The sequence below is a fragment of the Gymnodraco acuticeps genome, unplaced genomic scaffold (assembly GCF_902827175.1).
Source record: "Gymnodraco acuticeps unplaced genomic scaffold, fGymAcu1.1, whole genome shotgun sequence".
Lineage (NCBI taxonomy): Eukaryota > Metazoa > Chordata > Actinopteri > Perciformes > Bathydraconidae > Gymnodraco > Gymnodraco acuticeps.
Window position 1 is genome coordinate 231,185 of NW_022990508.1, and position 24,413 is coordinate 255,597.

The window sequence follows — 24,413 nt, forward strand, 5'->3', positions numbered from 1 at the left end:
AAGGGACCAGGACGACTGATCCGTGTAAAGGAAAGAATGAATGGGGCCATGTATCGTGAGATTTTGAGTGACAACCTCCTTCCATCAGCAAGGGCATTGAAGATGAAAGTGTCTGGGTCTTTCAGCATGACAATGATCCCAAACACACCGCCCGGGCAACGAAGGAGTGGCTTCGTAAGAAGCATTTCAAGGTCCTGGAGTGGCCTAGCCAGTCTCCAGATCTCAACCCCATAGAAAATCTTTGGAGGGAGTTGAAAGTCCGTGTTGCCCAGCGACAGCCCCAAAACATCACTGCTCTAGAGGAGATCTGCATGGAGGAATGGGCCAAAATACCAGCAACAGTGTGTGAAAACCTTGTGAAGACTTACAGAAAACGTTTGACCTCTGTCATTGCCAACAAAGGGTATATAACAAAGTATTGAGATGAACTTTTGTTATTTGTTGCGTTCACACCAAAAAGAGCCGGAACTAAAATTAGTTCATGAGAACCTTTTCACCCCCTTTTCCATCCCTGCTAGAGAGCAGGGACTTTCGTGGGAGAAAAAGGTTCCTATGTCTGATTGGCAGGGCGGATTGCAAACCACGCCCCGTAAAACTCCCAAAAAGCCGCCATTTTATTATCCTCGCATTAGCATTAGCCCAGCGCAGAAACGCAGAGAGATTCTTATGGCAACACAAAATAAAACATGGGAGCGGTGGAGATGAGGAGGTGTCGGCGTTCTGGCGATTTACTCAGAAGGCTTCAGTAGAAGCTGCTGGGACTCCCAGCAGCTTCTACTGAAGCTAGTCCCCAACTTCGGGGTCTTCCGGCCGGGGACTTTGGGCGGCAGTATACGCCGTGAAGTGGTTTGCGGCCTGCCAGTAAACCCAAAGCAGAAGAAGAAGAAGTGACGTCAGCGGCTTCATTTGCCTAATCCTCCCCCAAGGACTAATCCGGTGTGAACGCGATCTGTACATAGTTCATGAGAACTCATGAACTAAGTTCTGATGAACCTTTGTGGGAAAAGTACTGCGGTGTGAATGCGCCTATTGACCAAATCCTTATTTTCCACCATAATTTGCAAATAAATTCTTTAAAAATCCGACAATGTGATTTTCTGGAAAAAAATGTTTTTCTCATTTTGTCTCTCATAGTTGAGGTATACCTAGGATGAAAATTACAGGCCTCTCATCTTTTTAAGTGGGAGAACTTGCACAATTGGTGGCTGACTAAATACTTTTTTGCCCCACTGTATATGTCGGCGAAACTTCTGAAGCAATTGGAGACGGGACTCAGAGAGACACGAGGAGGAGAGCTGGAGCTTTGATGGCAAACTGACAGTTTATTTGGAGCTTTGGCCGGAGAATTCACAAGACATGTCACGGGCCACAATCTGACCACACGGTTGAGATGCCAAACCAATTCTGAAGAACTCTTCTGTAGTTCCAGGTTTTAACTAGTTCGGAGTGTAATAATCAACATTCTTTATCAGCGAGACTAAACAAATACAGACCCTGAATCTAACTAGAGCTCTGGTACATAGAAAATAATGTGCGCCAGGGAACCTACGTTCCAGATAAAAGAAAGGCCTCTAGATGACCCTGAATAATAAACTATCTCATGTCAGCTTGTGCTCGGTGATAAGCTGGCAACAACAATGCGCCAAGCTGGCCCTCGCCGTAGAACTATGCCATGGGAAAAGAGACAGTGAGAAGAGAAAACTATTAACTGTGTCGAAGGTTGAATACCTAAGCAAATGATTCCCTAACAAAATATATATATATACACAGAATATATATTTTGAGAGAGATTATACACTAGTATTAGACGCAGTCAAAAGTTTGGACAAATCTCAAGTTTTTTATTTATTTAAATTGGTTCTACATTGTAGATTTATACTGACGACATCAAAACTATAAAAAAACACATATGGAATTGTCTAGTAAACAAAAAAGTGTTAAAGAAATCCAGAATACGATTTATATTTTGCAGGCTACTGCAGAATGCTGCGGTAGCCATGCTGGTTCAGTGTGCCTTGAATTCCCCCCCCACCCCCCACCATCTCACTTCCTCCTCTTGTTGTTCATCCTCAGTAGTGGATCTTTGCAGCAATTGGACCATGAAGGCCTGATTCACACAGTCTCCTCTGAACAGTGGATGTTAAGATTGTCTGCTCCTTGAGCTCTGTGATAATTGATGTGGGCTCTAATCTGAGGTGCTTTCATTTGCGGTTTCTGAGGCTGGTAACTCGTGTATTTATCCTCTGCAGCAGAGGTAACTCTTGCTCTTCCTTTCCCGGGGAGTTCCTCATGAGAGCCAGTTTCATCATAGCGTTCGTTGGTTTTTACGACTGCACTTGAGGATACATTCAAAGTTCTTGACATTTTCTGGATCGACTGGCCTTCATTTCTTAAAGTGATGATGGACGGCCGTTTCTCTTTACTGAGTTGAGTGGTTCTTGCCATAATATGGATTACAACAGCAGTCAAATAGGGATTTCCACTGTGTACCTCTGCACAACACAACTGATGGTCTCAAACACATTAAGAAGGCAAGTAATTCCACAAATTGACTCTTGACAAGACACACGTGTTAATTGAAAACCATTCCAGGTGACGACCTCATGAAGCAAACTGAGAGAAGCTCAGTGTGCAAAGCTGTCATCAAGTCAGAAGAGGGCTACTTTGAAGAATCTAGAATAAAAATCATATTCTTGATTTTTTTTTTAACACGTTTTTGTTAACTAAATAATTCCATATGTGTTCTTTCATAGTTTTGATGTCTTCAGTATTAATCTACAAAGTAGAAACAAATTAAAATCAACAAACCATTGAATGAGAAGGTGTCCAAACTTTTGACTGGTACTGTATATAAAAAAACACACATATTTTAATATTTAGCAGGTTCCCTCATCTATAATCATTTATACAAGCGCTACTTTAAACATGTACAGCAGTAAAATGCTGCATACAAAATAATGAAACACTGACAGGGAACATTTTACTGCACCATCATTACTTTTACATAAGAAGGTGCCATAAAATGTTTGGATAATACTTGCATACTTTTACTTAAATGAGGTTTGATTGCAGGATTTTAATTTGTAAAAGAGTATTTTCATTCTATACTGTAGGCGTAGTGTATCTGTGAACGATCCCAAATACAATTCATTGTTTACATTGCAGCTAGTGCTAAACCAGAAGAAAAACCCCTTTTTCATTTTTAACTGGAACTGGAACTGGAAGTGGAAAGGGGCTGGGCTACATAAGGTGAATTGAGCCAACAAAATTAGACATGTTTTGTGTGTTTCCTGTTCCCTGCAGACGTCAAGCAGCTGGTGGTGGTTAAAGAAGAGCTTCTCCATGACCAGCAGGCGTGGAGCACCAGTCTGGACCAGGAGGACCCAGAGCCCCCCCCACACATTAAGCAGGAACCGGAGGAACTCAGGATCAGTCCGGAAGGAGAGCAGCTTCAGGACCAGGAGGAGGCTGATATCACCAAGTCCACTTTCACTCCTGACGCTGTGAAGAGTGAAGATGATAAAGAGAAACCTCAGTCCCCACAGCCTCATCAAAGACAAACTGAACACATGGAAACAGAAGCTGATGGAGATGACTGTCGAGGACCAGAACCAGCCAGTAACTCGGATCCAGAGAGCAGTTTACAACCAAAGATTGAGGGTGACACTGGAGACTGTTCTGAACCTGACACTGGAGACTGTTCTGAACCTGACACTGGAGACTGTTCTGAACCTGACACTGGAGACTGTTCTGAACCTGACACTGAAGACTGTGCTGATTGGAAAGAGACCAGAGAACCTGCCTCAGTCTCAAACTCAATGAAAAATAGACATGAATCTGTCAGTGATCAACGACGTAGTAATGAAAAGAAACAATTTGGGTGCTCCGTTTGTACGAAATATTTTGCACGGAAAGGAGATATTATGAAACACATGATAATCCACACAGGAGAGAAACCACACAGCTGCTCAGTCTGTAAGAAAGCTTTTTCACAGAGTGGACATTTAACTGGACACATGAGAATCCACACAGGAGAGAAACCACACAGCTGCTCAGTCTGTAAGAAAGCTTTTTCACAGAGTGGAGGTTTAAAGGACCACATGCGAGTCCACACAGGAGAGAAACCTCACAGCTGCTCAGTCTGTAAGAAAGCTTTTTCATATAATATAAGTGCAAAGGTACACATGAGAATTCACACAGGAGAGAAACCATACAGCTGCTCAGTCTGTAAGAAATCCTTTTCAGAGAGTGGCGGTTTTAAACAACACATGAGAATCCACACAGGAGAAAAACCATACACCTGCTCAGTCTGTAAGAAAGCTTTTTCACAGAGTGCACATTTAAAGGGACACATGAGAACCCACACAGGAGAGAAACCATACAGCTGCTCAGTCTGTAAGAAAGCTTTTTCATATAGTGGACATTTAAAGAGACACATGAGAGTCCACACAAGAGAGGAAATATACAGCTGCAATGTTTGTGACAAAAGATTTAAATGCCTTAGTGATTTGAAAAGACACAAGTGTGTTGGTCGTCAGTCCTCACGGCTTAATGCAATTCAAACTGAGGATAACAGAGAGGCAGATCCTCCAATCAGCAGCTCAGCTGAACACATGGCTGCAGAAGCTGATGGAGGACAATGAATAAGTCTTAAATATGACAGTTCACACGTGAACAAATCTGTCTGACTGGATAAACATTGTTGCACAACATTCATATAAGACTTAAATTAACTCCATCTTTATCAACATGGGTGGACAATATGTTTAATGTTTTTGTCATACTGATTTTCTGATGTATAGGTTAACCACTGGCTGTTGATGAACCATTTTATTTTTGGATTGAGGGCTCCAAGTTTCCATGTAGAGATATAGGATGATTTGATGTATTGTTCTTCATTTCTAAATGTTTTGTATCTTTGCTCTCCTGTTAATGAGCTCTGATTTACATAAATGTAGCTGTTATCTGATTGTTGATTGATTAATAAACACAAGTTGGAGTCTGTCAGGACCGAGGGTCGGAGCAGCTCATTTGCTTTATAGAATATTACACCCGGAAGTAAGTATTCTCTCCGCTTCGCTTGACAAACCCCGTGATAGTCCTCAAGCTCTGTGATTGGATGTTTGAGTGTGCTCCGAGGGTTACGCAGAGCGTCGAACAGCACTTGAAATGGGGTGGAACCATGGCAGACTGTCCAAAACTGGATTTGAACGGGTCCACCCCGTCCCCGTCTCCCCCACCCCGTCCCCAGAATTACAGATGCTGGCTATTGTGTTTCGCAACATGTTCTCTATGGCACGTTTCTACTGGGAATTGTAGTTTTAAAAGACGTTTTCGTATTTCTCATTATAAGAAGCTGCCAGTATTAAACTGTATACATCCCTGGAGGTTTAGGGGATAGGAAACACTCAAATTTAAAACATATACTTAATAAATGGGTGAAAATTGCTTCTGCCTATAATGGGCAGCATTAATATATACCCACATGCCAGCTAAGGTCAGAAGAGCTTTATTTAACAGCTGGTCTTATGTCTGTGACCCCTCCTGTTGTTAATTGATAAGCCTGAAACATGCACTTGTCAAGGTTCAGAGGCAAATTTTGCAAAAATGGCAGTAGCCATCGATCATCTTAAGATAAGATATACTTTATTGATCCCAAGTTGGAAACATTTGCGTTACATCAGCATGTGTAACAGTTGTAAATATGCAGTGGCGTTTATTTGTAAATCATTTAGTATTGTAGCGACAGCAGGAAACAAAGTCGCTGAGATGCTGAGGGAGGCCGGGCCTGTTTGAAGTATATGACACGCTAAAAAAAGTACTTGCTGAGATCAAAAGCTCTGTTTCATAGTATTGTAATTTAATCACAAAAAACTCGGTGATCAGACATATAGGCCTACATTGTTATAATAATCAAAGCAATATTAACTCTTGCGGTCAACAAAAAAGTACAACAGACCTGTGTCACCCTCTCTTCCACACACCCACACCTCACGCAGGTGAACAGGATTATAATGAGTGCCACCCATACCCATGTGACCCAAGCCAACCAATCAATAGTGATCATGGCTCCTACACACCAGCCTCTAATTATTAGGATAGTATACATAATAATTACTAAAATTATTCAAATGGGAGACATGTGACAATTATAACTTGGTAATCAAGTCCATGCAGTTGCAGTTCATGTATGTGTAGCTTTCCTTCTTCTTTTCTGTGTACGAGTCACAAGTCAGTTAGGCCAAAAGGTACCACCACCTAGGCTCAGTCAAAGATAATCCTTATTGTCATTTAAGTCTGTCGGTCGAAAAGAGTCAATACTGTGGAAAAGATGTCACTGATGTTGGATGTTCTTCCGTCTCTTCCTGCTGTTTCTGCATCTTCTCCACGATATTCTCGCTTTGATCGCCCCACTCCTTTAACGAGGTTCGCAGCATGTCGGCGTCGTCTTTGACTCCGAGTCCTTCGGCCTTGTAGAGCACGTTGGTCCACCTCATCCTGTTCTCCATTTCTTTGTTTGCAGCGGGGCCTTTCTGAGCAGCCGTTGAAGGAGAGGGTTTTTGTTGGGATTTGAGATGAGGCTTCTTCTCATCTTTAAAACGTTTCCTTTTACACTTCTTCTTTGACTCCTGCTGAAAAAACACTCTCTTCGCAAACTTCTTAAACTTGACATCCTCTCTTGACATTCCAGCTTGTTCCTCCAATCTGCATTCAGGGAAGTCTGCGCTGAACTGCTGGTGCCAAGGTCCATCCAAATTCACAACTGAGATTCTGTTCACAGATACTTCTGGTTTGTCAAATTCCATTGCATTCCCACTCTCTCCTTTAAGTGGTCCATTCACTGTCCAGCCTAGCATTGTCCTGCTTGCATAGGGTCCGTCATCCACACTGCGTATGACTTCCAATGGTTCCAAGGCCTTAGGAACATTGGTTCCTATCAACAGTCCAATCCCTGCATTTATTTCAGGCAAATTAACATTTTCAGATGAGGCCATCTCTGTAGGTCCGCTTGTCTAGGAATGTTCCCACTGCTGGCAGGCATGCACTCTTGGGTGTAGCTTTGTGGCAGTTCAAAGAAATTGTCATTTTTTAATGAAAAAATTCACATCATTGGATGTGAAGTATGGTTGGATGTTTGAAGCCACATTTTGAACAGGAAATTCGTTTATTGCAATTTCTGCTAATGTGCCCCACGCACAAACAGCCGAAACAGACACCTTTTTCCATCAAGAAGCCGATCTTCTCTTTGTGTGTTCCTTTTTCAAGCTGAAGGCACGAGTCTAAGGTGTGACCTCCTCCGCAGCACAGACATGTCCTCCATCTTGTCAGAATGTGTTCTTTCCATTCAGTATCAGTCTGGGTTTCATTTTCTACAAGAGCTACAGTGGTGGCAAAGCTAGTTCCTACAAAATGTGAGCGAGGCTGTGATCTGTTTAAAGCAGTATTTGTTGTTATGAAGGGAGCATCTTGAATGTTTCCAAATACTGGGTCAGTTAAGATTTTAACTTGTCTCTCAATGAAGTGTGTGATGTCAAAGAATGTTGCTCTGCGGCTGTTCCTCTCCTGCAGCTCACAGGCTAAAGTTCTCCACTTGTCTCTGAATTGGTAAGGTAACTTTCGTATTATGATCATCATATTCGCAGCCATGTCAAGTTCATGGAAATACTGCACCTCTTCCATTGCGTTTGCACATGCTCTAAGGAAGAAACTGTAGTCTTGCAGAGCCTTAACATCTTCTGTTCTTATAGGAGGCCATGAAAGAGCCTTTTGCAAATATGCAGATGCCACTTTCTGCTCATTTCCAAACTGCTCCTGGATTAGAGCTTTAGCCTTGACGGGTATTTTAACGGGTCGCCATCAAAAGCTGGAATCTCTCTCTTTGGCCAGGATGAAAGGCATTGCTGTTAGTAGTAGTAATGATGCTGCTTTCGTCTCATTAGTATGCATAAAAAGTGACAAGTGGACACGCCCCCAACTATGCAAATGAGCTAAGTCCCGCCTCCCATTGTTCGAGATCCTTTGATGTGGGGGTGAGGGGTCATCACACGTAGGGGTGAAATGCCCCCCTGTGTAGCGCCTTTGTTCGAGATCCTTTTGATGTGTGTTATGTGAAAAGCCCCCTGGCTAGCGCCTTTGTTGTCTAATTCTTTGATGTGTTGATTAAGTCTCTTTGAAGTTGTATTGTATGGCCCCCCCTCAGAGCCCTTTGTAGTCTAATTATTTGATGTGTTGATTAAGGCAGACTCTTTTAAGTTATGATGTCTAATCTAATTATGATGTCTAATCTAATTAGCCTTTGGTGTTTGCCCTTTGATGTGAGGTGTTATAACAGGCCGGTGTGACTTCACACTGGTGTGCTATAAACCTTTGATGTTAATCTAGGTGTCTCTTTGCAGTTATGTGTGAGACTGTCATGTGTGTTGGAGGAGGGGCTCTGTGAGGAAGTGGCAGATTTTCCCCCGGTTGTGTACTTTTCAAATTCTAGCTCACTCGAGCTGGTTTCTCCAAAAATGACCTACCCCCCTACCTTTAAGAACAATTAACACACACACACACACACACACACACACGTTGGAGCCCCCCCCCCCCCTTGATGTGGGGGTTGAGATAAGCCTGGGGTGTAAATAATTATGTTAATTAAGACACTCTCTGTGAGATGAGAAGAGAGGGATGAAGTTAGTTTTAAAAAAAAGAAATAAGCTCAAATTAAATAAAAACAGCCATTAATTTTCACTCACCAAGACATCTAAAAACGTTATTGTCCTCTAGATTTGATTCAAGTTTTGTTTTAAATGATGTGTGCTGGCTAAAGATGTTTCTTTTCAAGTTTTTGTGAAACTGTTAACTACAAGAAGTATCTGTTTGCAAAGAGGTTATTCATGTTATTTTCAAAAGATCTTATTTAGGTTTTAATAGTGATACCTAAGGATATTCTCTTTTAGTTGTATGGATTTGTGAACTAATGTGTAATTACTTTTATTAACTAGAGGAAAAGTCTCTCTGAAGAGGGAAATAATAAAACAATTTAAAAACATGATCTTTGTCTTTTTTTTAATATAATTACTTTACACACTATAAGGAAACCCAATATGAGGTTATGTGAGGTGGTAATATTATAATGTTGCTGTATTCATAAAAGAGAAGTTTTCTTTAAAATGTGTTTCTACTCCATTTCACTCCATGACGGCTCCAAGTGGCTGATCAGAACAAAAGAAAAGCTGTAAGAAGACGCATAGCTAGTTACCTGGATAAAAGGTCTCATCGATTGGTCAGTTTTTTGTAGGCCATGACATGGCACTGTTATTTGGGGTTTTATAAGGCGACATGATCTCTACAGCTGAAGAAAACCAGAGGTTGAATTATCCTACCATTCCAGCTCTGCGCTTTATTGACCTGGATGCCATCACAAAACAATGTGGTAAGTACTTATCTTATAATATCATGTAATTATTAAATGTTGTTTATATATATATATATATATATATATATATATATATATATATATATATATATATATATATTATGTGGATAGTATATTATTAGATACTTAAAAAAAATGTTGTGTTTTTTCTGTTTGCAGTAGAGACCTTGTATGATGAGAACCCTAATGTATGGGGTCATAGGATTATTGAAATACTAGGTGAGTTTCTGTTTTTTATTTTTATTTTACTTTTTAACATGTTTTTTTATTAGAAAAGTGTAAAGTAATATGGTGTAGATTCTAATCAAATCTTTTTGTGTGTCTCAGCTCAGGATACTCTGAGTCAGATAAGGCCGTTAGTATTGGAAATAATATGCTTTGTACTTGGAGCCTACCTTAATTCACCCCCTGTGGAAAGTGAGTATATTTAAACTAATTGTATTTTATTTTGAAATCAAATATGTTTTTTATGTGCAAAGTATCCCCGAATAACGTTTTTTTTTTTTACTCTTTTGTTAAAAAAAGGTGATGAAGTCTACAACACTGACGGAGGGTCTGTGTATCAAAACTTTTCCCCTGTGGAGTCCACACACAATCTACCCTTTGAGATAACAGCAGACCCCCTGAGGACAGCCGTCACCCTCCCCCGGGACACAGATAACCAGGCATACACCCTTTTCAACGCCCCCCTGCAACCGCTCGGATCTGAAACCTTCCTGCAAATTCCACCAGAACTGCAGGCCGATTTTGACACTTACAGTGCCTATCTGGATGACTTTGAGTTACAACCAGACATGCTCATATCGAGTCAGACAGACTCACCCCCTAGTCCTCAGGTCGAGGGTGAACTATCAGCACAGACTCTACGTGAGATTCAGGTCGATATAGCACTCCTCACAGATCCCCTCCTGACGAGATATCACCCCGGTAAATGAGTTTTATGGTTATTTTACAAGATGTTTGATAAATGAATAGTTGTTAAATGTATAATCATGTGTTTTTCAAATACTTAGCCTTCTTTTTCTCTGTCTTTTTTCTGTATAGATCAGTCAAGCTATTACCAGGAGGACCCCCACTGCTGTTATTGCCAACTTTATGGACACACCCACTGAATAAGCTGGAGGGTCTCATGTAAATTGATGCCGATGTAACCGACCGGTATGTTTCTTCAGCTGTAACAAATGTATTTCTGATTTGGTTTCATAAACGGTCAAACATGGATGATTTAGCAGATAGAGAAATTTCTTTTCTTCAGTCTATAAACGACATAAATGAACTAAGCAGTGATGAGGAATTCGTGTATGGAGATATGTCATTTCCTCAGTGTTCAGACAATATCAGTGAGTTAAACGACGAAGAACCTCCCATCTCATCACAAACAAACTCAAGCCATCTCACAACCTTAGATAGCGCTTTGGAATGGGTATTAGAATGCTATCAAGACTCTGACACTTACCCTGGTCTAGGGCTTTTAAATCAGCTCGCAGACGGAGTACGCCATCTGAATGGAGTAAATAGCATAGCTTCAACCATTGCGGAATCACCAGTTTCCACCGTGCAGAATGGTGGATATGCTAGGGACACGCCGAGTGACTCAGAATCGCCAGTTTGCTCCATGCAAAGTGGTGGACATGTTGATCAGAATGACACCCCGAATGCTTCAGAATCACCAGCCCCCTCGTTACAACATGGAGGGGGGGCTAACCGAAATGCCACACCAAGTGTTTTGTCTCGACCTGTATTCAATAACACAGAACTGCGTCAGTCTCTAGTCCTAACCCCTCCTAATGATGATGAAGCAGACTTTACATCCTATTATGAGGTTCTGATGAACAATGTACAAGATATGGTAAATGATGCTTTTTCACGGGCAGAGAGGGAAGATATTGTTCAGGTTGAGCTCCGGGGCGAGCAGCTACAGGCTAATGTGTCAGCCATTTTGAATGCTAATGATGATAATCTAGCTGATTTTGAGGAGGCCCTGTTCAATGCTGTACAGTCAAATTTGGAGGTAATGGCAGACAGTAACCTCGAGTTAGTGGTGCAAATTGTACAATCCCCCCGTGGTGGTGGTGCTAAAAGATTGGCTGGTAAAATGTTGGACAATGAGATTGTTAAAAAGAAGAGGCGTTTTCTGTACGTTGTACAGAATCCGTCCAACCTGCTGTGTTTTGCTATTAATTTAGCACTGTTGTTGTATGACAACCTCACTGATAAAGAAGGTTTTGAAGGTGGTAAAGATATTCAAAGGAGGGTGGGTTTGACAGATCAGACAGCTGTGACATTCAACGACATTGTTAAATTCGAAGAGTTTAAAATGCAAGATTGTGGTATTTTACAGAGGCGATGAAGATCGTACTCACTGTAAATTCCAGACAGAGGGTCCCAAACGAGACAAAACTGTGTTTTTGTTTCTCTTCAAAAACCACTACTATGGGATTAAAAACTTGAAGGGGTTTTTAGGCTCTGCATTTGTCTGTGAACATTGTTACACAGGCTACAGCTCTCAATGGCATCATTCCTGTACCGGTCATTGTTATGTCTGTCTTGACCCCTCATGTACTCTGGACGAGTTTAAACCCATCTTTTGTAAAGACTGTAACAAAACGTGTCGTACGGCTGGCTGTCACTCTCGACATAAAAAACAGACACAGAGATCATCAGACATTGCCAGTAACTGCGATTTACACAAAAAGTGTGTAGATTGTCAACTTTCCTACTACACTCCCAAGAGTAGTGCAGATAAAACACACAAGTGTGCGGTGAAAAAATGTAAGACATGCAAGGAAAAATTACCCTCTGCTTCTACAGCCGATGGTGAAAAACATCTGTGTTACATCGGAGTGTTGCCCAAAGAGACAGAACCCAATGACAACATTGTGTTTTATGATTTTGAAACAATGGCTGGGGCAGATGGTGTACATGTCCCCTTCCTGGTGTGCACAAAAACCCTTGCGGGTGAAATTTGGGTCTCGGAGGGCACCGACTGTGCACTGCAGTTTCTGGCACACTTTAGGCGTCCAAAGTTAAAAAATGCAACCTTCATCGCTCACAATGCTAAGGGTTTTGACAGCTATCTCATTATCAATGCAATGTTAGAGCAAGGGTTAAAACCCTCTTTGATAATGCAAGGAAGTAAAGTGACCTCTTTTACTGACCAGGATTTCGGACAAAAGTACATAGACTCACTGTCTTATCTCTCTATGCGTTTAGCAGCAATGCCAAAAGCTTTGGGATTTGAAGATAAAATCAAGGGATACTTCCCACACAGTTTCAGCTCTAAGGCTAATCTGAGTTATATCGGACCTTACCCCCCAGCACACTGTTATGGGATTGAACGCATGACAACTGATGAAAAAAGTGACTTTTTCACCTGGTATGAGACGGTACGCACGGGTACTTTTGATTTTCAAAAGCAGGCACTGCTTTACTGTAAAAACGATGTGGACATTCTTGCCCAGGGAGCCACTTTATTTCAAAAAGGGTTTCTCGCAGAGACAGGAGTTGTGCGACCATAGCTTCTGCGTGTATGAACGTTTTTACCACCAACTTTCTACCACCCAAAACCCTGGCAATACCCCCACCCGACGACTACCGCCGTGAAAACAAGACGTACTCGGACGCAGGTGTTCAATGGCTGGAGTGGATAGCCCAAACAGAAGGTGTATTTATTCAACATGCGTTGAACGAAGGAGAAAAACGAGTGGGACGTTTTGTCGTGGATGGTTTTGCCGAAGTAGCCGGGGGCAAGATTGTCTGGGAATTTCTTGGTTGCTTCTATCACGGGTGTCCATCTTGCTACAAGGGCCATGAGAAAAACCCCTTGACAGGTGGCACATTTGAGCAGCTCCATGCTGCTAGTGAGGAAAAGCTGCATGAGCTACAGTCTGTTCACGGGGCCAAAGTGATCGTTATGCGTGAGCATACATGGGTTGAGATGAAAAAATCCAACCAAGATTTACAGGCTTTCCTCAGGGAATACAAAGCGTCAGAACCATTGACCCCCCGCGATGCTCTATACGGGGGGAGGACATGTGCTGTAAAGCTGAGGCACACGACAGCGGCAGATGAATTGGTTCATTATTGTGATTTCACTTCACTCTACCCTTTTGTAAACTGTACAGGCCTATATCCCCTTGGACACCCCCAGCTCATATTCCGAGATTTCAAAGACCCTCGCAGTTATTTTGGGTTAATCAGAGCCACAGTAGACCCTCCCAGGGGTCTTTACTTTCCTGTCCTGCCCTACCGAACTGCAGCGGGTAAGCTAGTGTTCACCTTATGCCGTACATGCGCTGAGCTTAACAACCAACAGGGGCCCTGCAAAGAGGAAAGAGGCCCTGCAAAGAGGAAAGAGCATTAACAGGAGTTTGGGTGACCACAGAATTCACCAAAGCATGGACATGGGATACAAGATCAATCAATCAATGTTTATTTATATAGCCCAATATCACAAATGTTACATTTGTCTCAGTGGACTTTACAGTTCGTACAAAATATCAGTATGACAATACGAGATGACTCAGATCACAGAGGTGTGGCATTTTGAGAAGAAAAGTGACAGCATTTTTGTAGACTATATACACACATTTTTGAAAGGTAAACAAGAAGCATCAGGTTACCCTTCAGAGGCCACAGATGATGAGAGCAGACAAAAGTATGTGACAGACTATCATGCTAAGCAGGGTATCTTGCTGGATGCAGATAAAATCAAATCAAATCCAGCCAAAGACAAGTGGCAAAACTATGTCTCAACAGTTTCTGGGGTAAATTTGCCCAGAGAAACAACCTGACTCAGACTAAGATTGTGACCAAAACAGAAGAATTTCTTAACCTCTTGTTTTCAGCTAAACATAAGGTATTTCTCATTCCTCAACGACAGAACGGCTCTTGTTCAGTGGTGCTACGGTGAAAAATGCTATTCTCCTCCCAACAAGGTAGATAACATATTCATTGCAGCATTTACCACTGCGTATGCCAGGCTGAAACTGTACAGTGAATTGGAGAAATTACAGCACAGAGTCTTCTACTACGACACAGACAGTATCATCTATGTGACGAGACCGGGTGAGACTCCACTGCCCATGGGGGTTTATCTGGGGGATCTGACAGACGAACTGGGGGGCGACACAATTGCAGAGTTTGTTTCAGCAGGCCCTAAAAGTTATGCCTATCAGACTAAAAATCAAAAAAAGGTTGTGATGCGTGTGAAAGGCATTACACAAACGCACGAATGTTGTGAACGAGTGAACTTTGACAGTCTGACAGATCTGGTGGAAGGCTACGTTCAAAACTCTGAGAGGGGGAGGTGTCTTCAGGCCCAGCAACACAACATTGTACGGAATAAAGAGGGTTTCGTTTTGAGAAATGTGTCATTCACCAAAAAGTTCCGAGTTGTGTTTGATAAGAGACGTCTGCTAGACGGAGGAAATACTTTGCCTTTTGGGTATTGAGACAAAATGTTTTCACCCCGTCAAATTGATTTTGAGCCCCGACTACAAGTTCCTTTTTCTTGTTTAGTCGTGGGCCCCAGCGGGTGCGGAAAAACTTTTTTTGTCAAGAATGTATTGCAAAATTGTATTCATGTAATGGATGTGAAGCCTCAAAATATTGTGTGGATTTATACTTTTTTCCAGCCCATGTATGCTGAACTGCAGGAAAAGAATAAAAATATAAAGTTCATCAAAGATTTGCCTGAATCATTTCAAGATTAATCTCTATTTCCTCCTGATCAAAGTCATTTGATTATATTGGACGATGTTATATTTCAGGCCTCGGAGCATCCTGAAGTAGTCAGACTTTTCACCCAATACCATCATCACAGAAATATGAGCGTTATCATGCTTACCCAAAATGTTTTTCATCAGGGGAAAAACAGTCGTACCATTAGTTTGAATACTAATTACATGGTCTTGTTTAAAAACCCCAGAGACAGATTACAGATGAACATACTTGCTCAACAAATACACCCGGGTAATAAATCATTTTTCCTACAAAGTTTTGAAGACGCTACAACGGAACCTCACGGTTATTTAATCGTAGACATGACCCCCAGCTGTCCAGACATCTACAGACTTAGATCGGGAGCACTACCTAATCAGTGGCCAGTTGTTTATGTACCAAAAACGAAAACTTGAAACAGTATGTCGGCCCGTTTAAAAAGAAACATGCCTCTGCTGAAGGCTTTGTGTAACGCAAAGGCATCGAGGCGCAAGGATATTCTCAAGAACTGCTCCACGGATTTTCTTCAATCACTCTGTGAGGTGTCTCTAAATCTTTTAAAGGGTAACATTCCACTATCAGGCGCTCAGTATAAGAAGCTCAAGAAACAAAAGAAAATGTTCAAACTCTTGGCCGATAAAAAGACCAACTTAAAAACTAAATTCACGGCCTTAAGAAAACAATCTGGAGGTTTTCTTTTGCCGCTGCTTGGTGCTGTGATCCCCATTTTAGGACAACTTTTAGGAGGGCTCACTCGATCATGAGTCAAAAGATGTTTTTGTTATCATCTCACCAGTTTAATCAGCTCAATCAGACTGGTGTAACTAACCCCCATAGTAAGGAAACAATGAGACGCACTGCCGAAGATGTTCTGGATGAAAAAATGAGAGCAGTGTTAAACGAAACAGGATTACCCCCTTATGAAAAAATAAGAAAATACAATACCTTGTTACAGAGATATCTCACCTTACTCAAACAAGACGGGAATGAGGAACGACATATTACTTTAACTCTACCCGAAGACACAGGGTTGGTAAAAGGAGAAGAAAAGGATGGCACGTCCGATGATAAAATAAAGAACGAGGTACTTCATAATCTCCCTATGCGCAGCCGCAAGAATGCCGAGTACATTATGAGTAAATTAATCACGAGTAAAGCTGGATGGACACCAGCGGGGGAATTTGTAGAAAAGGGGACAGCTGTAAAAGGTTCACACATGTTAGATTTATTTAAACATTTATCCTGTTCGTATAAAACAAATGCCCGGGAACCTAAAGGCTGGTGGGGTTTTTTAAATAGTCTGAATGAGCTCAACATTCCTTTATCAGCTTTTCAAAACCTGCACGCTCGTGAACAATATCGCATAATCAAAGAGTGCAAGCCAAATGGAGAAAATATACCCAAAAAAAGAAGAAGAAATAATAAATCATCTCCTACGACCCTCCGATGGGGGGTGGCAGGGACCCCAGACACCGCAGAGGAGGGAGAACCTCCGAGTGCCCTGCTTAAGAAGAAAAGGATAAGGAAGGACAGAATATTAAGTCCTAGCTGGTTATATTTTACCCCCTAAAGTTGTATTATATTTTATTTTCCTAATATAGACAGTCACCTGAATACATTTTGTCTTCAGACCTTTTTATTTTCTACATTTTATAACAATCTTTAAACATTTGTAGAGAACAAACACTGTGGTTAAAATGAGTGTCTTTATGACGTCTCTCACACCGTTGGTATTTTTTCACAAAATTCGTTACAGCAGCATCATATTTTATCACATCATCTTGATACAGAGATAACACATTTTCGTAAGACAACCCAGACGCTCTTTTGCATAGATAAAAAACACAGTGCTGACCACATGCTGTAGACATGACATTCTGAAGTTGCCGGTTATGGTATAAAATAGTTTTACATTGTTTTTCTAGAAAATGTAGGATGCTTTTCGGGTAATGACTAAAATCGGGAGGAAATCCGAAAGAATCAAAAAAAGTTCCAACCCCTTTCCTCTTCCTCTAAAGTCACTGCTAGCCAGTGTTCTCCGGGCATGTGGGAGGGGTGGGTGTTTACAATCATGTATACAGGGCATCTAAATAATTGTTTTACTCGGGGTAGCTGATCTGAGGCCCGCCCCACACCCCACCGAAAGAGTCCCCCACCATGTGACGCAGGAGACTGTCCAATTGATGATTATTCATATTGTAGTCTTCTTAGTAATAATCTACCAACACTTGACGTTTTGAATTAATCTCCAGAATCGAATCAAAACAAGAATACACGATTAAAGTGGTCGTCTGGGGTAGTGGTACTCTGAACCTCATTTCCAGTCTTAAACTACCGCTTGTAATGGGAGACAGTGCGTCCGCATCTTCAGCAGCAGTTAGATTAAACACGAATAGTGAGTATCCTTGTTCGAAATCATCTCTGTCAATACTCAGAGGTAAGTCTTTCATGTGTCTCCCTGTAGCAGTGAACATGTTGTAAAACTCTCTGACTGACGACCCTCGGTTAAATTGAGGTTGGAATGCTTTGGCCGGTACTTGTCTGCCATCCTGACATAGAGCCAGATATTCCATATCATTATGAAGGAAATTAAAAGGTGAAAGCTCTCTCCTTCCGGTGAAGGCTTCGTGATTTACCATACCCAATACTATGTATTTAGGCATATTACCCAGAAAGAGATTTTCTTGGTTACATATTCTGGAATTCACAGGGATACTATAGGTTTTGATGTTTACCCGAGATAAAGGGTAGAGGGCGTTACCTCTCATCAGAGCCGCAGCATGACCTAAACGCACGCCAGGTGAGATGGTGGCCTTCTTGATAAAAAGTGAAGCCCCCAGTATTTGTATACGGTATGTAGAGTCATTTGCACACATGAGCGTAAAGGCATCGTTAGATCTAGTGAGTTTGATTCTCACATCTACAGGAGAAGCCTCTCGCTGAAACATATATCTGTGTGTAGGGCCCCCATCAGATGAAGCTCTCGAGATTATGCTGTGAATATAGCTCTCTTTACTAGACCCTTGTTTGGTCCATTGGCAGAGTCCATAGCCCCCGCAGTGTCTTTATAAAATAAGCCGGCAGTGAACTGAGTTTTTAAAGTAGAATCAGAGTAATTCAATAGCGTTTCAATCATAGCTCTGTAAGGATGAGTCGAACTGGATTGAGAAATTAGCCTGTCCCCTAGAATAACGTCGCATTGACTAAAAATGGTATTCAGAGGATAATTAACCAGGGCCACAGGGGCATCAGCTACCAGATTAGTCCCATCGGCGTTGGTTATTTTGATCCTGAGATGCATCAAGGTGTCATTCATATCTAGGTATTTATCCCCGTCCCCGGGAATAAAAAATTCAATGGGTCCGTCCTCCGTAATGGCAGACAACGGAAGGACCTCTGTGTAGTGTTTTTCATCGATAGAAAGCTGCGTCATGGGGGCAGAAAATAAATCCAGCTCTGCCATGCTGCATTCAGCAGATTTGTGATGTAAAAGAGCCATATTTAACACTCTAAAATATATCTCTCCCCAATGCGTTCCTTCTCCGAGGGTGTTTTTTCCCTAATGATTTTCTTTTGACTGAGTGCTTTCCTTTTTTAACACCTACCGGAACCCGTTTGCCTGGAGGTCTCTTCCTGGCCCTTCTTGCCAGAACCATCAGACCACCTACTCCTTCTTGAGATCCGGCGTCTGACTGGCGGCCAAATTTATGGACAGCCTTACTGATAACATCTGATGCAATATTTTTGGCCGCCGATTTCAGATGAAGTTTAGCTATGGCGAACCCTTTTCTCACCAGGGGTGCGACAAAACGAAATAATCTCGAAAATATAGAGCCAATGCCTCGCCCGTACATCACTGGGGCACCATAAAAACCCGGCAGGGATCCTCCCGCTTGATTTTCATAGTGACTCTCAAAACGTTGGGGGTCGTGATGAATCATCGTTTTGTAAAAGATTGCCCTGCTTTTGAAGGTCTGAAATGAAGTTTCACTACACTCTTCCCGTAGGTGAACTTTACTGGTTTGTTCTGATCATTTTGTATCTCTATCTGTATATTCTCGATGTGCGTTTTTGTTACCGGTAAGTAATACGCAGGATTAAAATACTGAGTTACGGTATCGCCGAATGTTCCTCTTATATCTACGGTTCTCAAGAGAGGAGCAAAAGCGTCACCTACCCGCTGGTGACTGACCACATTACTATAGCAGTATAGATGAGTTGCGCCTGCATTTATATCCGCTGGGTAGACTGCTGATTTATCATCAAATTTGAGCCACTGGTCTGGTTTTATTCCAAGCATATAAGCGACGGGTTTTGGAAAGCGGAAACGATATAGGCCCCCTCCTAGAAATTCAATTTTCCTGTGAATTGGACTATAGTACAAACTGACATCAGAGTCAATTTTTCTGAAGCAGGACTCTAGTTCCTCCATGAGCTGAGTTATGCTACTATAGTAACCAGCTCTAAACAGATGAAGCTTTAACTTGTTAGATATGTCGGGGAGTTTTGGTTTCTTTATCCATTCAAAACAGGCTACTTCCAAAGGTATATTGTGGCCAGGTGTGCGGGTATGACATTTCTGTCATGGCGACTTGCCACGAACCATCCAAGTGTAAAGGCTGGGCCAGGTTCACCTGATAACTAGAGCTTGTATTGTTTTGAAATACATCAAGGCTGGCATTGGACGGCAGCGTAATGTAGAACCCTTCATTTATCTCCATGGCTGTAATGAAGGACTGAGCGTTGATTCTGTTTGCTTTTATACATCTTTGATTTCCCCTGCATCAACCCAGCTGTTGAATTTTTCGGGCCAATTATGCCAAGATACGAACATTTGTTTTTTCCCTCTCACCACCCGCCTTTTTAGAATTTTCTCGACTTGAAAAGCCTTGTCCTTGGATATCTTCACTTTTTGTAACTCTTTCTCATAAAAAGTCCCCTTGATCTCTTCTCCATCATAATCTTTGAGTTTGTATACAGGTGGCTGTCGAGGTACGCCTTCAGACACCGTAAATAACTCGTCCGTATAACTCTGCTCATATTTTTTATCAAATACCCCTCTCAATTTGGATATCCTTACAAGCTCCCCCTCCTTAAAGTTCATTTTGGCAACAGCTTTTTTACGAAGGCTGGAAGGGTTATACAGGTTCCGGAACACTTGAGCCGCATTTTCCTTAGTCACTTGCAATGGTGTCATCTTAATACTTCGGTGATAACTATTATTGTAACTTTCAATTAGTTCAGGTAAGACGTCTATATATCTGAGTGTTTTTAGCTGTAAAATACCTCCACATTTTAGTTTTCAGCGTACGGTTAAATCTCTCTACCACACATGCCTTCATATCACTGGCGGTTGCATAATGTGCTATACCTCGTTTCTTCAATAAGTTTTGAAACACTTTGTTAAAGAATTCTATCCCCGCATCTGTTTGTATCTTTTTAGGAATCTCACTGTGTGTTAAAATTGTATCAAAGGCTTTGGTAACCTCAATACCCGTCTTCTTCTTTAATGCTTGAGCATAGGCTTTTTTCGAAAATACATCTACGACTGTTAACAAATAATTAAAACCATCATTATATTCGGACAGCGACTGCATATCGCAGAGATCTGCTTGAAATTGTTGTAGCGGCCTGAGTACGAAAACTCTGTTTCTTACAAAATGCACCCGAGCAGGCTTATGTAAAGTATATGCATCCTGCTCAGATAAATATTCTCTGACTTTCTCTACATTTACTTGTTTACCCATTTCATTCTGTACAGCTCTATGGAGTTTATCCACACCTCCTAAACTCCCTGGATTAGAAGGAGTGTAATACACCTTATGCATAACACGTTTCTCAGACATGTTCCCTGTTACAGCCCAATGAGGTAATGAGTACAACAGTTTTTCTTACAAAGCGTTTTATTGATATGTCACACATGTATAGAAAAAACATGTTAAAAAGAAGTAAAATAAAAATAAAAAAACAGATAAAAATAAAACATACTTTAACGAAAAAGTATAAACAAATAAAAAAACTCTTCCTAATGCTGCCAAAAGGCCCAAGCTGCTTTTATAATCTTGAGATGGGTCTCGTCGTTCTCCATAAGCTGTTCGTAAAGCTTCTTCATTTTAGCCTCAAAGAGTCTGGTGTTTCTGAGATTGTGCAGAATCGCCTCGGTGGCTCCAAAGACTCTCCTCTCCGACACATGAAGGTGGCCCTGGTGTAGAGCGTCCCGAATGGCTGGAATGAAACGAACGGTCCACAGTCTCTTTACCACTTCATCATAGTTTCGATCCAGATAGTATTCTTTGGTCGGAAATAAACACTCGTGCTGTATCTGACTTGGGTGATCGACTTGACATCCGTAAAAATGTTCCTTTCTGTAAAGGTACATGACTCTGTCCAACAGATGAACTACAACTGATTTTACCGTATTCAGGAATGACGATGTCCAAGCACGTTCTTTAGCATCACCCTCGGGAGCACAAGGAAAGCATGGCACATCAATGCCTACTGCTGTTGATTCCCATGGAGACTCGGATGGAGTAGATGGAGGTTGAGGCATATCCAGCCACCCCGTAATATCAATATCAGCCATATAGCTGTCGAGATCTGATGTCCAGATTGTTGGAGAGGATGGAGGTCCTACAGGCGTTTGCTCCAGGCTGCAGCTCGCGGTGAGAGAGTTGTTTTTCCCCTGATCCATGGTTGCTGCTCACAAAATGTCCTTGAGGTGTTCTCATTTTTAAATGATCTGGTGAGGAAAGGCAGGGCTTGTTATGTTGAGTGGTAGGCGGAGCCCTCTGTAAAAAAGTGAGAGTCTTTTGCAGTCAAACCGGGGGGAAAATCTGCCACTTCTTCACAGAGCCCCTCCTCCAACACACATGAACGCGCACATGACCAAAAGAGGGCACGAGATAAGTTTGTGCACAGGCTATAGGAGTCTGACCCCCGCACTGCTGCATGCATTCGTTTCTTGACTGACGCTACGGACGGATGGCGGTAAGTTGTCACAGGCTGATTAAACCCCATTCGAGGCGTCTCTTGCCATTTTTCTTTTTTGAAAAGTGACTTGGTAAATGGAAATGACTGTCTTTTATTTAGTTTTGAGCATATTTCTACCTAATTCCACCCCCCACTATCTGCCTGCGTCATAGCCCCAGGAAGGGGGTAGAAAAGGGGGGAGAGGCTGGGAGGGGGGCTGGGTAGACAGTCTCACACATAAGTTCAAAGAGACACCTAGATTAACATCAAATGTTTATAGCACACCAGTGTGAAGTCACACCGGCCTGTTATAACACCTCACATCAAAGGGCAAACACCAAAGGCTAATTAGATTAGACATCATAATTAGATTAGACATCATAACTTCAAAGAGTCTGCCTTAATCAACACATCAAATAATTAGACTACAAAGGGCTCTGAGGGGAGGCCATACAATACAACTTCAAAGAGACTTAATCAACACATCAAAGAATTAGACAACAAAGGCGCTAGCCAGGGGGCTTTTCACATAACACACATCAAAAGGATCTCGAACAAAGGCGCTACACAGGGGGGGCATTTCACCCCTACGTGTGATGACCCCTCACCCCCACATCAAAGGATCTCGAACAATGGGAGGCGGGACTTAGCTCATTTGCATCATTGGGGGCGTGTCCACTTGTCACTTTTTATGCATACTAATGAGACGAAAGCGGCATCATTACTACTACTGCTGTTGTATTAACAGTGTGGTTATTTCTAGGGCCGGGACTCGATTAAAAAAATTAATCTAATTAATTAGAGGCTTTGTAATTAATTAATCGAAATTAATCGCATTTTTAATCACATATACATATTTGACCTGAGAACAGTGAGAAGCAATTTTTTTCACATGGATTTTAGTATACCATTAGGCGCATTCACACCGCAGTACTTTTCCCACAAAGGTTCATGAGAATTTAGTTCATGAGAACTCTTTGAACCTGGGGGAGGATTAGGCAAATGAAGCCGCTGACGTCACTTCTTCTTCTGCTTTGGGTTTACTGGCAGGCCGCAAACCACTTCACGGCGTATACTGCCGCCCAAAGTCCCCGGCCGGAAGTCCCCGGAGTTGGGGACTGGCTTCAGTAGAAGCTGCTGGGACTCCCAGCAGCCTTCCGAGTAAATCGCCAGAACGCCGACAACTCCTCATCTCCACCGCTCCCATGTTTTATTTTGTGTTGCCATAAATTAGTCTCTCTGCGTTTCTGCGCTGGGCTAATGCTAATAATGCTAATGCGAGGATAATAAAATTCACAAAACTTTTTGGGAGTTTTACGGGGCGTGGTTTGCAATCCGCCCAGCCAATCAGAAATATAGCTCTTTTCTCACAAGAGAGCCGTACGAAAGTCCCTGCTCTCTTGCAGCTCTCTGCTCTCTAGCAGGGACTTTCGTGGGGGTAAAAAGGTTCTCATGAACTAATTTTAGTACCTGCTCTTTTTGGTGTGAACGCGATAAAAGAGGCTAACGTCCACGCTAGCTTCCACGCTAGCTGCTATATGTTTTGCATTGAGGTGATACTTGAGGCTTGATGTGCTGCGGTGATATGCGAATTCCTTTTTGCATAATTTGCACACAACCGTGCTCTTATCGACGCTTCCATCCGTCCGTTTTTTAAAACAACCACTGTTGTTCACTGTGGTTTGTTGTTGTCTGAAGTCATGAACGTTAGTTGGTGCTCCAGTATAATCGGTACGCCTGAAACTCATCCAGTGAGAAACGTTCCGCGGTGCAAAAATAAGTGCGATTAAAATGCGTTAATTTTTTTAACGCGTTAATTTTTGTGTAATTAATTCATCTTAATTAACGCGTTAAAGTCCCGGCCCTAGTTATTTCATTTTGTTTTCTCATAATGCCCAGTATGTTGTTTTGATCTTCACTTGCGTTCAAGCTATCTCCATAATTCATTTGTGTTTTCAAAGTGGATTTTTTATGGGATACTGGCTCTGAGGAAAGGAACCAAGGTGAAATGTTCTTATTAGGCTGTGTTGTTGGATCCAAGTAGTCATTGCTAGCCTCCCTTTGGTTTAGCAACATTTGTGAAGTATTTATATTGTCCTTGGCAGTGTAGAGGACTTGTGGTTTAATGTTTCTTTGTTCAATATAAGAGTTCATTCCATCCGAATGCCTTGTCTTTGAACTTTTCCCACTTAGGATGCTTCGTGTTTGCAACACATCTAATTTAGCAATGTGTGCTGCAATATCCTCCTCCATCTGTAGTTTGCTCCTAATTTGTTCCTCCTCTTCCTCCAGTTCATGTTTG

General features: G+C 41.9%; 2 protein-coding genes across 6 annotated transcripts in view; both read left to right on the top strand.

Annotated features, from left to right (window-relative positions):
* LOC117553119 (zinc finger protein 79-like) overlaps positions 1 to 24,413 on the top strand; it is a 51,326-nt gene that overhangs the window by 21,888 nt on the left and 5,025 nt on the right. Inside the window, exons 2-3 of one of the 4 annotated variants that reach the window (XM_034226916.1) lie at positions 3,304 to 3,697; positions 3,746 to 5,010. The exons of 1 other annotated variant lie outside the window; for it this stretch is intronic. In XM_034226916.1, coding sequence (XP_034082807.1) covers positions 3,304 to 3,697; positions 3,746 to 4,643 — 1,292 coding nt within the window. In that variant the 3' untranslated portion in view covers positions 4,644 to 5,010. Of the gene's footprint in view, positions 1 to 3,303; positions 5,011 to 24,413 lie in introns of those variants that run through there. 2 more of the 4 variants (XM_034226915.1, XM_034226914.1) reach the window with 2 other exon arrangements.
* LOC117553121 lies at positions 9,232 to 15,103 on the top strand. 2 transcript variants are annotated; one of them, XM_034226920.1, is made up of 5 exons: positions 9,232 to 9,418; positions 9,581 to 9,640; positions 9,749 to 9,838; positions 9,947 to 10,348; positions 10,466 to 15,103. In XM_034226920.1, the coding sequence occupies exon 5, from the start codon at positions 10,638 to 10,640 to the stop codon at positions 11,769 to 11,771; it is 1,134 nt and encodes a 377-aa protein (XP_034082811.1). In that variant the 5' UTR covers positions 9,232 to 9,418; positions 9,581 to 9,640; positions 9,749 to 9,838; positions 9,947 to 10,348; positions 10,466 to 10,637; the 3' UTR covers positions 11,772 to 15,103. Both variants share the same exon structure in this region, with proteins under 2 accessions (XP_034082811.1, XP_034082812.1).